At 47.0% G+C, this 14,695-nt stretch overlaps 1 protein-coding gene across 1 annotated transcript in view; it reads left to right on the plus strand.

Annotated features, from left to right (window-relative positions):
- Positions 1–14,695, plus strand: part of MYO18B (myosin XVIIIB) — a 225,302-nt gene that overhangs the window by 200,598 nt on the left and 10,009 nt on the right. Inside the window, exons 41-42 of the mRNA XM_036013630.1 lie at positions 1,833–1,877; positions 3,175–3,312. Coding sequence (XP_035869523.1) covers positions 1,833–1,877; positions 3,175–3,312 — 183 coding nt within the window. The remainder of the gene's footprint in view (positions 1–1,832; positions 1,878–3,174; positions 3,313–14,695) is intronic.

The following is a 14,695-nucleotide window of genomic DNA, read 5'->3' on the forward strand; positions in this document are numbered from 1 at the left end:
TAACAACACATTGTTTAAAGTATTTGTAAAAAGTTTGTTTAAAAGCTGCATCAAATATTTTATATAATCCTCAGGATTTAAGGTCACTTACCAAAAACACTTTTGTTCTGTAGCAGGGATTCTCTATTGACATCCTAAGCAAATTATCACAAATTTAGTGACTTAAACCAACACAGGTTCTGTTATCTCACAGTTCTGTTGGTTAGAAGTCCAACACGGATCTCCCTGAGCTAAAATCAAGGTGTCAGCAAGGTGGGGTTCCTTCTGGAGACTCCAAGGGAGTCTTCCTTGCCTTTAACACCTTCTAGAGGATTCCAATTTTCCTTGGCTTACGGCCACTTCCATCTTCAAAGCCAGGCATGTTGCATCTCAGACCATGTTTCCATTGCCACATCTCCCGCTGGCCAATCCAGGGTGAGCTCTCTGCCTTCAAGGGTGCGTGTGACTAGACTGAACCCAACCAGATAATCCAGGACAACCCCCCACCTCAGGGTCCTTAACTGTAAGTCCATGTGCTGAATCCCTTTTACAGTCTCAGGACACGGAGTCACAGGCTCTTGGGATTAAGAGAATTTAGACATGGACATGTCGGGTCGTTATTCTGCATCTCACAGGGCCATTCACAAAAGATGCTCTTGGTCTACTGGAGAGGTCAGCAAACTTTTCTTTAAAACCTGGATAGTGAATATTCTGGGCTTTCTGGGCCATGTGACCTGTGTGTCAGCTACTCTGTGCTGCTATTGTAGAGCGAAAGTAGTCACAGACTAAGTGTAAGTGAGTGTGTGTGGCTGTGTTTCAGTAAAGCTTTATAAAAACAGGCCTCTAGGTTGGATTTGGCCCATGGCTAAGGTTTGTAGGCTCTTCTTGTTCAGATTCACTGAATGTTGTCTGAGAGAACTTCTTCTGGCCTGGGCCCTGGGGCTAAAGGGTGAGTAAGACAAGTGCTTGGCTCGTGAGGGGCTCTTGCAGTCTGATGGGGGCAGATAGATGTCTACAGAAGCCTCAAGAGAGACGGGTCCTTACAGGCAGGGTCCGGAAAGCTGCAGGTGCACTCCTTGGAGGAAGTGACCAAGGCTTGCAAGGAAGGAAATGGCCAGATTCCAGCAGAGAACGAAGAGGTCCTGGCCGGAGGAGCAGGGTTCAGATGAGGTCTTAGGGGTCTGAGGCTTAGGGTCTGGCCGTCGGCACCTGCGTGCTGGGCAGTTTGCACTGTGGTTAAGAGCTTGCGCTCGATAGCTCTTATAGACTTGAGATTCAAAGCTGTGTGACCTTAGATAAGGGTTACGTTTCTCATCTCTGAAATGGAGACAGGCAGGGTCGTCAGATGAGATCGTGTGTAAAACATACTGTGGAATGAAGGGATGCTCCTGAAAAAACAGCTATCATTGTAATTAGTTCCAGAGTTCCCCAGAATGCCCTGGGAAGCTGACCACCTTCCGCCTTGTCTGACTTGCTAGCACTCACAAAGAACAAATGCCTTGCTTGTTGGCAGTAATGACGCTGTTCATAACAGTGGTACTGGTTGTACTTAGAGGAGCGGTATTGGTTGCTACCCTTTAAGTGGCACTCCCTATTTGCCAAGAACCATCATGTTTCCAAGGGTTATCTCACCTCACCTGCCCCGCAACTCTGGAGGCGGAACCCCATTATTAGGCACATTTTACGAAGGAGCACAGGAGGCCCAGAGCAGGCAGATGACTTGCCTAAGATCTCACGGTGGCAAAGGCTGGTAGTGGGGCTCAAACCCAAGCTTGTCTCACATCAGGGATGGTGCTTTCCCGTGGCCCCAGGCAGCACAAGGGTCATGGACTCTTTCTTGTGCCTCCTTCTAGCGTCCTGACAACGGTGGACTGTGGCGGCAGTGGCAGAAAAGAGATGTAAGTTAACCCTGAGTAGAACTGAGCAAGTCACAGTGAGGCCAGGAGCAAACCCCTGGCTCTCTGCATCCATCTGCAGAGTGCACGTCCACACCTCCTTGGAGAATTACCAGCAATGCCCATGAGAGCTTTGGCTCTGTAGTCATAGCATGTATATAGCACTGGGGTCCAACTTCTTTTAGATAGAAATGCTCGGGACTTAGGATTCCACTGTCCTCCTCAAGCACCTTCAATGGCCCCCATGACCTCTGGTAGACTTTTTACAGTGACGTTTGAGCCCTGCACCTTCCAACCCTTATTTCCTTCTCTGCCTGGGACTCCTACTTTCCATATTATCCATGTTCTGCCTTTTTATGACCTCCATGCCTATGTGTATGCTGTTTCTTTGACCTAAAATCCCCTTCCCCAGGCACTGTATGGACAGGCCCTAGCCTTCAGAGAAGATGTAGCTCAGCTACCACTATTGGTTGCCTTCTGCATGCTTCCAAGAAGCAAATCAATACGTCTCTTTATTGTCCTTAAAACCTACCTTCTGTCCCACTCTATGGCATTGCTAATTTTCTCCTTTATTTCATGATTATTGATATAGATGCCTACTGTGCCAAGGTGGATTCCTGAGGACAGGGTTAATGCTGGGTTCACGTTTATAACTCCATCCCATGGTGCCTGGCACCGAGTATTCTGTAAATAAATACATTTATATTTATAAGTACATATATATTATATCAACCAGAAAATAAAATAATAATTGAGGCCCACATCAGTATGAAGCCCACACAGGACTCTTCCTGTGCTGCTTGCAGCATTAGGGAGCATGAAAGGAAAGACTGTGTCCACAAAGATTCTGGGGAAGGTGAGCAGGGAGTTAAGACCTTCCCACTTAACATATTCCATGAACATAGCATTTGGTATAAAATTCGATGCCAAATTTACTCTAAAATCGGGGATGCCTCTACATCCACATCAGAGTGTCTATCATCCCAAGGAAGAGCGGTGATCAGCAGCATGGGTATTAGAAGCTGAGGGACTAGGGTTTGCATCCCAACTTCATCACTAACTAGTGAGGTGGTGGCCTTGGCCAGTACCCAAGTTGGCCTTCCCAGATCTCCTTCTCTTATCTACATAAAGGGGACATCACTGGCTACCACCCCTCGGGGATGGGGTTGTGCGAGCTGACTGAGGATATGCACAGACAGCACTTAGCATAAGACCTAGCCTACAGTGAGGGGCGACTGTCTAGTTATTGCCGTTACCGTGGTTGTCATCGTGGTGACAGTATCCTACCTTCTCCTTCTAGAGATAACGTCTCCCTCCTGAGCTCCCAGCCAGGGGACAGTCTGCAGTCCTGGCTGAGTTGTACCCTGTCCATGGCCACGGACACCAGGAGGACCCCCTCTCGACAGTCAGCCATCAGCAGCCACATCCTCAGCCCCAGGTAAGAGGATCTCCTTGTTGCCTCTGGATGGCCAATGTCTCAAAAAAAAAAGTCAGACTCTGCAGGTTGTCGTTCAAGTCCTCCCCTTCCTCTGGACCATGCAAGGACAATCAGGGTCTGGACAGTTTGAGATATGACCTTGCCACTTTGTAGCTGTGTGACTCTACGCAGGTCAGTTACCTTCTCTGAGCCATCACTTCCTCAGCTGAAGAACAGGAAATATAATTGTATTTACTGCCCCTGATAGTTGGAATGATGAGAATCTAATGCAGCTCCCCATAAGGCATGATTTTCCAAATGATTTCAAATAGCATGAGGCACACATTTTTTTAAATAGCTATGTGTTCATTATAGTTGCCTTCTATCTAAAGCAAGTTCTTCTCATTTTCCATGTAAAGATAGTTGTAGGTTTAAAAAGAAATTATCAACGTATTCAGATTTTATTTTATTTTATTTTTAATGGGGAGTCACTATAAAGACAAGCTGGACGATATTTCCTTAGGAGATTTTAACCTTGCTTGAATATCAGGGTTGTATACTTTCCCTACTACAGAGGGAGGTGAATTCCTTCATAGCCTGAGATGGGGCCCTCACAGATCTGTGGGATCGCCAACAGTAGTTGGCTCCAGCACGTGAGCCCTGGGACCCGCCCTTAGCTGTAGGACTTCAGCCCGTCTTCCCTCTTGCTTTTCAGCCCCGTCCTCTCAGCTCTGTTGCTTTTCCTTTTCAAGGTGGCCCTCTTGTAATTGGGCGCTAATGACCATAAATCAGAAAGTACGGGTTAAGCAGATGCATAATTAAGATGAAAGGCGCCCTGCTCTGTGATACCAGAAGAATCAATGTGGTAAGATGGGAAAATCACAGAGAAATGGGGCAAACCCAGACAACTCCTCGCCGACTTGAAATGCGTTCGCTTTGAGGCAGGGACTTGTCTCCACAAAAGGAGGGTGGAAGTCGATGCTAACCTTTCGGGCATAGTCAGTGAATGGCAAATGGGCGCAGGGCTGCAGACCGTCTTAGGCTGAAAGATTTGATGTAGAAATGATCAAAGAGAGCCTCCGAGAACAGAAGTGCATCTAGGGAGTTAATGAAAGCAAGATGATCTGATGACTGCACTTAATTAATAACAAAGGTCTGTATGGAGAAGGAGCCATGTCCTTGGTTAACCCCAAGTGATGAGGACTTTTCTCTCCTGATAACCCAACACTTCTGTGTTTCCCCATCAGCCAGTGTTAAGGCAACAGAAGCAGAACTGGAGGCGGCCAGACCACAATGTGATGTTCATTAACATAATCCCTGAGTTTCATAGTTGCAGTTGTATTAGGGGGCATGCTAAGGAGACTCAGCCCTTGTATTACCCTCTTTTCGAGGGTTTCGTGCACTGGGGGATGGGAGTGGCTGTGGTTTCGGTACATGGGCTGAAGTCAGAGCATCTGGATTCCAGCCCTACACTTAACTCCTCTGCAGCTGTGAGATCTGGGGCAAAGTTGCTTAACTTCTCTGTTTGTGTTTCCTCATGAGTCAATCAGGGATGCTGTCAAGGTTAATGAGATGGTTTGGAAGTCATTCTTCATGCTGAGCCTGGCGTCCCCAAAGTGCGGGAGAAAATGAGCTGCTTTGTTAGTGTCAGTATTTATTTGACGCCAGAGGACCTCGAGGCAGACACCATTAGCCCCATGTTACAGGTGTCCAAGGCCCAGGGAGGAAGCACAGATGGCCCTTCCCCAGGTCCCACGGCCACTCCTCGGGCAGAGTCAGTCCTGAACCTGCCCAGGCAACCCTCTGCAGAGTCTCCTCCCCTTTCTCTGTCTTCTCCCCTTCCCAGTCCTCAGCGTCCAGCTCAGTTCAGAGCAGAGGTGCCTGCACCACAGACAGCGATGGGGCAGGGGGCAAGAAAGGACTGTCAGCTCCTTGTCTGTTTTCTTCATGTCAGTGTCCCTAGGGCTGGCACACAGTTGGTGTTCAATAAATGCTTGCTGAGTGACTAACTGTATGTGAGATCAAGGCTGAAGCAGACATAACCGTACTTGGTTACAGCTCAGCAAGTACAGTTAATCAGAACCTTAATCAGAGAGGATCAGTAATTTGCTCACTGGTAAGTGGAAGAGCCAGGATTTGAACCTAGGTTTCAATTCCTCCAAAACCTATATTTGTATTTGCCACATTGCATGGCTCTCGGACATTTCCCCAGTGGGCGGACCACTCACCAGGCAAAATGTACTGGCAAAGAGTTGGCTTGTTATTAATATTAAAACTGCATGAGAGTTATTATTTAACATTCAACAGATATTGTTAAGTGCCTGCCGAGTGCCAGATTCCATGACATTAAGCCCTGAAATTCTTGATCTCTGTCCTTGGGCTATGTTTACAGTTAAGTGATTCTAGAACTCCTGAGTTGGAACCACTGGGATTACCTAGTCCAGCTGGCTCATTATGCAGATGGGGATCACCGAGGTCTGCAGATGGAAGTATCTGAACCAAATTCAGAGTAAGGACTGACCTCGAGTTCAGGTGCCTTGACTTCCAGCTCTTTCTATGCATAGATTCCCAAGTGATCTGTGAATACATCCCCCTTTCAAGACCTTAAAATATAACTGAGAAGGCTAAAAGCCTCTTGGCAACCACTCCAATCTCAGCTCCCTTTTCAGAGGTATTAACCGTCTTCAGTTTGGTGTGTATCCTTCCATGTCTTTCTCTATACGTGTATAAACACATATGTTCTTGTAGCAAATACATAACGTATTTGTGGGCTTTTTAGAAACATAAGTGATGGGATGCCATATTATGTATATGATGCTATATATAAATTCCTACATTGTGCTTCTTTCCTTCAACCATAGACTCCGGCAGTCTTTTCTTGTCAGTACACCTAAGCCTATCCCATTCTTTTGAATTTCTGTAAAATATCTGAAAGTTATGCCACGGTTCATTAACTTTAGTCTTCTCGTTTCACTTTTAATTGACTCCAGGTATTTGCTATTAACCCCTAAGGTTTCAAACAACACACATCATTGTGTACATGGGCAAAAGGTTCTCTGGGTCAAAGGGCATTTGCATTTTAAACTTGACTAGATACTAGCAGGTCATCCCAGTGTCCCTTCTGTGCCACAGAAGACAGCGAGACTCCTGTATCCTCATCCCTGTCTCACCTGGTGCATCACAGAGCTCAACGGACCAGTCTCCTGGACGTTTCCAATCTGACTGGGAAAGGTCACCCTAAAAACAGGAGCGGGAGAAAGCAGTCTTCTGCCAAAAAAATTAAAAGCATTCTCTGTATTATTTATAAGGGGATGTCAACTCCAGAGAAATAGACCTCAAGCTTTTATGATTTATTGCCCAGGAATGATGCAGCTGCTGCTGATAAATGCAAGAGCTTCTGGAGACGGAGACACTACCTTACCCCGTGGCCCCCAGTGGGAGTTCATGGGCTTGGTGGCAGCAGCCGCACTTGGCTCGGGGGCGTCTCTTAACGTTCGGCCACAGGTGGTGTCAGGGCTGCTCAGGGGCTGGCATCTCACCTGGGCCCCCGCTGTGTCCCTGGCCTCTCCTTCACGCCCTCCGGGGCTGTTGCCCTGCTAGCGAGTGTGAAAGGGATTCTCTCCACGCCCTCCTTGTCCTCAAAGCACATCAGCTTCCTCAGGAGGGTGCAGGCCCCACGTCCCTGTGGACCCCCATCCTCATGCCCAACAGGACCCCACCTTGGTCACTCACAGTTCCGCAGGGTCCATGCGCTGACAGGCACTAATGGACCCAACTGGGCAGATTCCTCATGTCTTGTCACCGATCGGTCGCTCCTCTCGTTTTCCTGCACAGGTAATTCCACACCATTCCGACTTTCCTCCAGCCCCTGCCCCTCACTCCAAGGAGACACGCCAAACTCCTCTTTCATTCAGTAGAAAATAATGATGGACTCAACTTCTGTGATGTCTGTAAATTCATCTCTGTTTTTCCTCTGGTCTCAGAAGACCAGATCCGGTCCTGTCCCAGGCTAATTCGGATCCACTCCCTCCTGCCCTACAGCGTGGTGATCCATGCAGGGTCCCCTCTCTTCATTGCTCGATTCCCCCATTCCAGTTGTTCGTCCTCACGGGTTATAAACACCTGCGGGTCCTCCCACATCCTGAGTGTGTCCTCACTGGGGAGACAACAAAATAACCAGAACAAGTGGTCTCCATCAAGAGGAAGGTTGAATTATGGGAGGAAACAAGATCCTGCAGACAGGAAATGGGGGGGAGGGGAGGGGAGCAGAGGATGGGGGTGTGGGGGTGGGAGAGGAAGGGGGAAGCAGGGGAGAGGAGAGGGAGAAAGCTAAAACTAATAATTAGAGTGTTAGTGGCCCCCATTTGGTAGCCTTGGGAAGGCCAAGTAAAGCGGCGTGTCTCCTGGTCAGGGACTGCATCCATCCCTCCGTTTCCAGCACCGGTCCGTCGCTACCTAAATCGGTGATGCCGCGACTTGAATTTATCGCCAAGCGTGGCTCTCCACTGTTGCTGTTGGACGTGGACCATATTGCAGCGTGAGCGTGGAGATTATTGTATAAATGATTCTCACTCACATAATCATCGTGATTTTAATTACTGTGTAATCTTCGCTAATTACTGTTGTATGTATCATTTGCTTTGGTTCCGATGTAACAACTGCTTTTCCTTTGCCTAAAAAATGGCATTACAACGTTTTCTTTTTCTGGGGAAAAACTGCTTTCTGTAAACATTCACAGCCCCATACTCTGGGCTTGTGGTTCTTCGTTTAAAAGAAATTGATTTAGACACCACCACCACCCCCTTTGGGCCCCCCTGTTGATTTTTATTTGGAAAAGGCTGGCATGAATTAATAAAAAGGTCTAAATTATAGGGTATTGTTTTTCTAAAATAAAGTTGTATTACTTTTCAAGGAAAGGCAATTACTTCGACAGGAGTGGAAGCCAAGGATGGGTCACGTGAAGCCTGCTTAAATGATTAGATGCGCCTTCTTTGTAATTAGTTCATTAATTATGTAAATATGCATGGATGGTACTTAGCATTAAAAACAGCTTGTTCTCAAAGTAGGTTAAGCATCCACGCTAATCTTATTTCAATAGTACATTTATTTACTGGTGTCTGCATTCTTCGAGCCGGAGCTCAGGCTCCTATTAATTCATCCCGAATGTGCTTAATGAAAGGGCCTCTCGTGAATATCATTTCATGTCTTCCGAGGACAAAAGGATGCTTCCCAGTTTTCTCAGCATTAGGAAGATTAGTGGGAAAGACGTTAAAACCGAGTGTGTGGAACGGTTCAGTGCAGACACGTCAACCTTGGATGCAAGGGCTGAGCCCGGGAAACCAGTTTGTCTCCGTCTGAGACTCAGCCCTAGAGCCCGCGTCCCCCTCGGACTGGGTGGGTCCCCACGGGAGAGAGGGCCGCTTCCTGTCTGGGCCTCCGGGTCTTGGATGGGAGATCTGTGGTTCGCTCGGGAATTTTGAGGCTCACCTGCATTAGCCACAGGTCTGTGTAAAACCATGCAGATTAGTCCTGGATGGCTCCAGACATTGTTCTGGCATCTGTGGTGCTCTCATTGAGCTTCTTATTGAAATGTGCTTGCTGCATGTGCATGTCATACTTCTATGCATACAGGAAAGTACATCTTAGGAAATTTTCAAAAATCAGTCATACCTATGTAATTACTACCTGAATCGAAATCCGACCATGACTACTCATGACCTCTTCTTCCCTCAAAGGTAGCCATTGTCCTGACTTTTGAGACGGTTGATAAGATAGGCCCGTTTTTGAGCTCTGGAGGCATGCAAGTGTCCCGTGGTCCTCTCTGGCGTCCGGCTTCTTCCTTTCAATATTATGTCTGTGAGATTCATCCACAATGTGGCATGTAACAGCAGTTCACTTGTTTTCTGTGCTCTAGAGTCCACAGCAGTGGTTCTCAACTTGGGGGCAATTTCGCACCCCGCTTCTTGTCAGGAGACTGTTGGTTGTGTCTGGAGACATTTTTGGTTGCCATAACGGAGGGACAGAGTTCCTGCTGACATCTGGCGTGTAGAAGCCCAGGGCACTGCTGAGCATCCTGCCGTGCACAGGACAGGCCACAGAATGGTTTTCTGGTTCAAATGTCAATCATGCTGCCATTGGGAAACCCTGTTCTGTGATAGTCTATTAGATGAGTATAAAATAATAGTCATGCATTCTATTATTAATAGATGCTTAGGTTGTTTCCAGTTTAGCACTACTATGAATAATACTACTATGAGTAGTCTTGCACACATCTGTTTTTGCATAAATGCACAGCTTTCTGCTGGAGTATACCCCAGGAGTAAAGTTTCTGGGTCATAGATGTATTTTCAGCTTCAGTAAACATTGTCAAAACGGCCGTGCCAATTTACATTGCTACCAGCAGTGAATGAGTTCCAGTTGTTCTGCATCCTTGTCGACACTTGGATTTGTCATTTTAAAAATTTTGGGCTGCCCTGTCTGGCATAGCTCAGTGGATTGAGCGCGGGCTGTGAACCAAAGTGTCACAGGTTCGATTCCCAGTCAGGGCACACGCCTGGATTGTAGGCCACGGCCCCCAGCAACCGCACATTGATATTTTTCTCTCTCTCTCTTTCTCCCTCCCTTCCCTCTCTAAAACTAAACTAATAAAATCTTTAAAAAAAATTTTTGGGGCTGTTCTAGTGGATATTAGTAGTTGTTCATTCTTCAGCTGATTTTGGTTTTAATTTGCATGTTCCTGATAAATAAACCTTTTCACGCACATATATGTTCATTTGGATATACTCTTTAGTGAAATGTTTGATGAAGTATTTTCCTCATGATATTTTTCTACTGGGTTGTCTATTTTTATTGATTTGTAGAAGTTCTTAATATATTCTAGATACAATATATCTAGATACAATACATCTAGATACAATATATCTAGAAGTTCTTAATATATTCTTGAGTATGTGAATCTATTCCCATTCAGTGGCTAGCCTTTTTCTCTCACCAAATGGTTTATTTTGACAAACAGAAGGTTTTAATTTTAATGTAACCAAATTTAGAATTTGTTTCCTTTATGGTTGGCACTTTTAATAAAATGTTGCAGAATTATTTGCCTACTCCCAAATCATGAAACTATCCCCTATGTTTTCTTGCAAAAGAAAACATTGAGTTCTTTGCTAATTTATCTTTTATATATAGATATACAATTCATTGGGAAATGATATTTATTTATGGTGTGAGGTAGGGGTTAAGATTCATTGCCACGTGGATATCCAATTGGTTCGCATATGTATTTTAAAATCAATAAGATTTTCACAATTCACAACAGTATCACCTATAGACTCTATTCTGTTTTATTACTTGCTTGTTCTTGAACTGATTTAACATGGCCTTAATTAATACAGCTTTATATAGTAAGTCCTGATGGTTGGGTGTATAGATTCCTTGGGTTAGTTCTCCTTCCTCCAGATCAGCAGATGACTCTTGGGGAGAGTGTCTCACCATGCTGGGCGCACCTCAGTGTCCCTCCCTCTTCCAGGGTTCGGCTCTGCGAGTCCCGTCTGCTTTGGTGACTCCCCAATGCCTTTAAATCTAAATCTAGCTTTTCTGGTTTTTCTGAGTGAGGATTCTGTCTGACACCGCTAGTCTATTATAGCCGAAAGCTGAGGGCTAAGCTAGACATTTTTACTCCCTTTGCTGAGTAGACACTTCTTCCCGAGTTTCTCTGCCCAAGAGAACGTGAACGTCCGCTTGTATTTCCTTTCAGTCATAATTTGGTGAATCTACTCCCTGCCCTGGAGGTCAGGCTTCTTAACGACAACGGTTCTTCATCTCTGTATCGACAGGAGCTGGCGTCTTGGCGCTCAATAAGTGATTCTGGGTGGGAGTAAAGAAGGATGGATGATGGGACGGATGGATGATTCCCATTGATTTAAAACTGCATTTGCTTGAGGAACCGGGTGCTTTGCCGAATAAGCCTGAGATTTTATGTGGCTATTACACCACATTCAGCACGGCAGTGGCTGTGCATGGGAAATGGAAGCGTACGTTGAAAATATGTTGAGCCCAAGTTGGACCTCCAACGCAATGAAAGACTTTAGTTACTTCACATGCCCAGTTTGTTCTTCCAAAACGTTGTAGAAATTATACCAGGAAGGTTACGGCTGAAATGTTAGCGCCGGTGCTGCTTTCCACTCATCCGCGTGTTGAGCTGGGACGTTCTCTTCGTGTCTCTGCTTTTCCAGGTGCCGGATTCACACTAGATGGGGGTTCCAGCCTCCTCCTCCCAATTCTGATATTCTAGGAGTTTATACAGTTCTGTAGAAATGAAACCAGGCTCTTAGTTTGAATTTGGACATAGGAGTTCACTCGTCTATATTGTATACTAGAGGTGGGTTCTGAAGCTATTTTAAGCCCAGAGAAGAAGCACTGGCTGGCTGTGAAGGAGGGCTTTTGCGTCTGAATGAACCGGCCACATGAGGCAGATGGAGCCTTTTGTTCATTGTTTCTGCATTTCCACAATCCCTCTTGTTTCCACTCCTCCACTCCTTTATTCTCTGTGCTCCGTGAACTCTCCGTGAAGTGCTCGTCTAGATGCTGGATGTTTGTAAAATAAAAACACAGTCTAATGCAGAGCTGACGGTCTCGTTGGGGGATGCGGGTGAGTCAACAGGCAGTTATTGTACAGGGCCACAGGGAGGCAGAGGGGGCTGTGGACAGGGGAGGCCCCTAGCCCATCCTGGGAGGCGCGTGGAGGCTTTCCGGAGGACGCAAGAGCTGGGTAAGGAGAAGTGTTTGCTTTTCAAACAACATGTGGAGCGACAGCTTCTCAGAACCACCTATAACATGTCATTCCCTTCCCCTTTCCCCTCCCTCCCTCCCTCTTCTTTCTTCTTCTTATTTATCTACTCATTTTTAACAAGGAAGCTGTCTGGGCACCGTCAACTACACCTTAATTTGACAGTGACTAATGACTTTTCATATTCACTTCATTTCTGTCTTTACCTCCTTATCTATTCCTTTATATATCTAAACACATTTTTATGCTTAACACTGTGAAAGTAACGCGAAAATATCACGACCGTTCTCTATAAATAACTCCGTATCTTGCTCCTAAGAAGAAGGACTTTCTTAACAATTGTACCATCACACCCAAAAAAATGAGCAAATCCATAATATTGTCCTAGATCCCAGCATTCGTATTACCCCACTCGTCCTAAAATCGTATCATTGTATTTTTTAAAAAGAAGGATCCCCTGAAGAATGCACATTGCATACGGTTGTTTTGTTTCTTTGGTCTCTTCCTTTGTTAAAAAAAAATAGAATTTGTTTTTGGAAAAGTTTTAGACTTATTGAAAGATTGAGCAGCAAGTATAGAGCGCGTCCATACACCCCCTGCCTTCCCACACACAGTTTTCCCACTATTAACACCCTGCATTTGCCTTTAGTCTCTTTAAAACTGGAGAGCCGCCGTAGCCTTCCCCTCCCCCGATAGAGATAGATTTTTGCAGGGGAGGCGGGAGAGTTCCAGGCGTGGTCCTGATGGGCAGCCCCGCCCCAAACCTCCCGGTCCCAGGACCCCGGGGACCAGGAGGGAGACACGGACTGGCACACCGGCAGGTGTTCTCTGAGGGCAGGTCCCTGGATTTGTTTTTTTTAAGTGTCCAGAACTCAGTACCCACTTAGGATTAGAGAGAATAGCAAGGAAGGCTTGAGAGTTATTTTGTCTCCAGAAAACATCCTATTATCAGGAATAGAGGATGCTTAGAGAGTCTGTTTTCTGACTCAGGTCTCCGCCACCTTCCACCGGCCGTGACCAGGCTGAGGGACTAGTGGGGAGCCGCTCATTCCGCCACTTCCAGCTTCCTTGGCCAGTCCGTCCACTGCCTCCTCCTCGCCTCAAGTCTTCCCTGTCTGCAGGGTGGCCTTCCCAAGCCTTGTGTCCCTGCCTCTGAAAGTGAGGCACCTGCCCTGGCTCGTTTTGCAGACTGAATACGCTAACAACTGGTAGGAAGGCTCTGAAGAATGCCTTCTTTGACCTCTCACCACCACCCAAACTCGGCCCTCTTCCAAAAGCCCAACTCACGCCACCCCTGCCAGGAAGGCCGTGCATGCACACTCCTGCTCCCGCTCCTGCTCTCCCTGGCCAGCACCCTGCTGTGCTTACAGGCCCAGGGCTCACAGTTGACCTGGGGCTTCCTGCACCGCTGATTCTCCTTCACGGGTTTATCCTGCCTCCACACCTACGCTGTGCTCTCCAGGAGGGGCGGGCAGCCCGGCTCCCTGCTGTGAGCTCAGCCTCACCTTGCGTCCCGTCAGACAGGCCGAGATGAGAGCCCCAGCTCTGCTCCTTCCTCAGCAAGCCCACTCGCCTCTCCGAGCCCCGGTTTTCTCATCTGTGAAATGGGATAATAAGGGTCCGTGGAGCCAAGTGGTTAGGAGGCAGGGATCCCCGAAGTAGACTCCTTGGTTTAAATCCACATTTCCCCATTTATCACTTGACAAATGACTTACCTTTCTGAGGCGCCTGGTGAAATGGGAAGATTACAATACTATCTGCTTTTAAAGGAGGACTGTCGGGAGACGAAATTGAGCAATACCTGCAAAGCCTCAAGGCATCATGTACGGCAGCTGTTATTCTGCAGAATTTACCTGCACGCTGTAGGGGCTTAATAGACGCCTCGCGTTCTCCGCACCTCACGCATGGTTTCGGGCACCATGTCAAGTTTAATTACAGACTGCCGGTTGTTATGTCAGACAGGGTTACAGAACCCTCAGGCCATCTTGAAAGGACATCTGGTTTCCCATCCCAGGCCTCGCCGGTATGAAAGGACATCGATACATTTTTAATTTCCTCTTTAATTTCAGGGTGCGGATGAAGAATGGGGGTGACAGCGTGCCTTTGGGGATGATTCATGGTGTCATTAAAACCCTCCTCGAGTTTCCTGTAGCTCTGGTCGGCCCTGGCTCTGCCCAGACTCTCCCACCTGGAAATGGTAGTTTTTTTTGCTGTGTGATTAGATCTCATGCCAGTGAATTCAGCTTCCCCTTGACTTGGGCCTCACTCTTTCCGTTCGCTGTATCTCAGTGGATTTGGGGAAAAGTACACGCGCAGCTGTGAGTTCAGCTGGTTTCTGTCCAGCTTTCTGCCTGGAGGACGTGTGACGTCAGGGAAGGACAAAGTGTAAGCGTCAGATGTGGCTGACCACGGTTCAAATCCAGGCCCTGCCACTTAGTCATGTGACCTCGAGCAAACGGCATCTCACCAGGGAGCCTCAGTTTCATCATCCGCAAGTTGGGGTGATGAGTCTGAGCCTGAAGAGATAGATGGTGTGTACAAAACAGGTGCCCCATGGGTGCGTTTTTCCTGCTTTACTCAATATTCATGGAGCGCCTACTGCTGTGACAGGCACGGGCC

The sequence above is a fragment of the Phyllostomus discolor genome, chromosome 13 (genome assembly GCF_004126475.2).
Source record: "Phyllostomus discolor isolate MPI-MPIP mPhyDis1 chromosome 13, mPhyDis1.pri.v3, whole genome shotgun sequence".
Classification (NCBI taxonomy): Eukaryota; Metazoa; Chordata; class Mammalia; order Chiroptera; family Phyllostomidae; genus Phyllostomus; species Phyllostomus discolor.